The sequence below is a fragment of the Sinocyclocheilus rhinocerous genome, unplaced genomic scaffold, assembly GCF_001515625.1.
Source record: "Sinocyclocheilus rhinocerous isolate Xijiao unplaced genomic scaffold, SAMN03320098_v1.1 scaffold1613, whole genome shotgun sequence".
NCBI classification, from domain to species: Eukaryota; Metazoa; Chordata; class Actinopteri; order Cypriniformes; family Cyprinidae; genus Sinocyclocheilus; species Sinocyclocheilus rhinocerous.
The window spans coordinates 208,826-210,508 of record NW_015640045.1 but is presented as its reverse complement, the minus strand read 5'-3'; the positions used below and the strand labels follow the sequence as shown (position 1 = coordinate 210,508).

General features: G+C 36.3%; 1 protein-coding gene across 1 annotated transcript; it reads left to right on the top strand.

Moving 5' to 3' along the window:
* LOC107752394 (growth hormone secretagogue receptor type 1-like) lies at nucleotides 1–1,442 on the top strand. The gene has a single exon (XM_016568356.1). The coding sequence runs from the start codon at nucleotides 4–6 to the stop codon at nucleotides 958–960; it is 957 nt and encodes a 318-aa protein (XP_016423842.1). The 5' UTR covers nucleotides 1–3; the 3' UTR covers nucleotides 961–1,442.
* Nucleotides 1,443–1,683: the final 241 nt, after the last annotated feature.

Below are 1,683 nucleotides of genomic sequence, written 5' to 3'. Positions count from 1 at the left end.
ACAATGGCCAGTCAGAATGCCAGTGGCTATGAGCAGATGCGACTGATCCAAGCTGACCCCGTCCGGAGGAGCATTTCAGTGGCGCTGACTCAGGTCTTCGTGTGGCCCTTCGTCTACCTCATCTTCCTCATGCTCTTAATATTCTCCAAGAAAGAAACTTTCAGAACAGAAACACGTTATATATTGTTTGGTCATTCTCTCCTGGTAGATCTAATATTTCTTTGTCTGACAGATATTGTGGTGGTCTTATCATATAGCTTTGTTGTAATTCCTCTACGTTTCTGTATCCCCATCTGCATGTTGATAGGGGCAGTCACAGCATGTGCACCACTGACGATTGTAGCCATGTGTGTGGAGCGTTATGTGGCCATTTGTATGCCACTGCGACATCATGCAATCTCCACCTCTAGAAGAGCCCTAATAGTTATTTTAATGATTTGGATCCTGAGCTCCATAAACCCCTTTGTTGATATGTTCATCCTTATTAGCACTGCCTCTCGTGAATATTTGTCTCAACTAACATACTGCCACTATGAGATTATGATTCCGGAAAAGATGCATCAGTTTGCTAGGGGACTGTTGTATATTGTGGGTCTTGTGATTATTTTGACAGTTGAGGTCTTTTGTTATGTAATGATATACCTTGCTGCACGTGCAGCATCTGGTGACAATAAGAAGTCGGCATCAAAAGGGCAGCGCACTATTTCCCTCCATATCCTTCAGCTGGTTTTATGTACGGCTGAGGTCATGTGTCCTTACATTGAGTCTGTAGTTATGCAGTATGATATTAATATATACCTGATTGTCCGATATGTCAATTTCCTTACATTTAGTATCACTTCTAGAGCAGTAAGTCCTCTTGTCTATGGATTTAGAGATGAGAAATTCCACACAGCTATGATTTATTATATCAGATGCAAAAACAACACCATCTCATCTGACACAATTAAACAATCATGATTGTCTTTTAGTACAATCTTTAACATTAATAATCCAGTCAAACTACATTTTTTTTACGTTTTAAGAGCATCCATGTGATTTTAACAGGCCTAAATTCATATCCAATTGCATCTCCAGTACTCCATAATATTCCATGTAAAAAATAAAAAATAAAATAAAATAAAATAAAACCATCCAGACAAATGTGTATTTGTCTGGCCAATAAGGTCTTTGCAAGCTGCCTCACACATTCAGTATATTGTTTAATAGCGACCTCTGCTGACCATATTAAGCATCGTTACCCTTCTGTTTACATTACTTGCTTTATATTCACTCACACGATTTCAAATAACATTTATTTGACCATAAGAATTATAACATGCATTACAAGCACGGCTGTTGTGAAATGGATGCAATATGCAACATGTAGGCAAACCTGTGGGTTTTTTAAATTCTGAACCCTTGCAATTATCAAAATAAATTAATCAAATAGTACATTTATATGGTTAACCTTGAATTAAAATAATGTCAATATATCTAATGAAAGTCAATTATTTCTGCATAATTTAAATTTAGGAAAGCACTTAGCACACATAGCAAGCATTTTAAATTGTCTTTTGCAGCCTTCAGGTGAACATCATTGACATGTCAATCGAACATACAAAAATGTAAATATGCACTAATAAATATTATTCAATGAATTTAAATTTTGGATTATTAAATCCTCAGTCATTTTGGTCTTCC

Coding starts and splice junctions, on each gene's coding strand:
- LOC107752394 (XM_016568356.1), top strand. CDS start 4: ATGGCCAGTCAGAATGCCAGTGGCTATGAGCAGATGCGACTGATCCAA.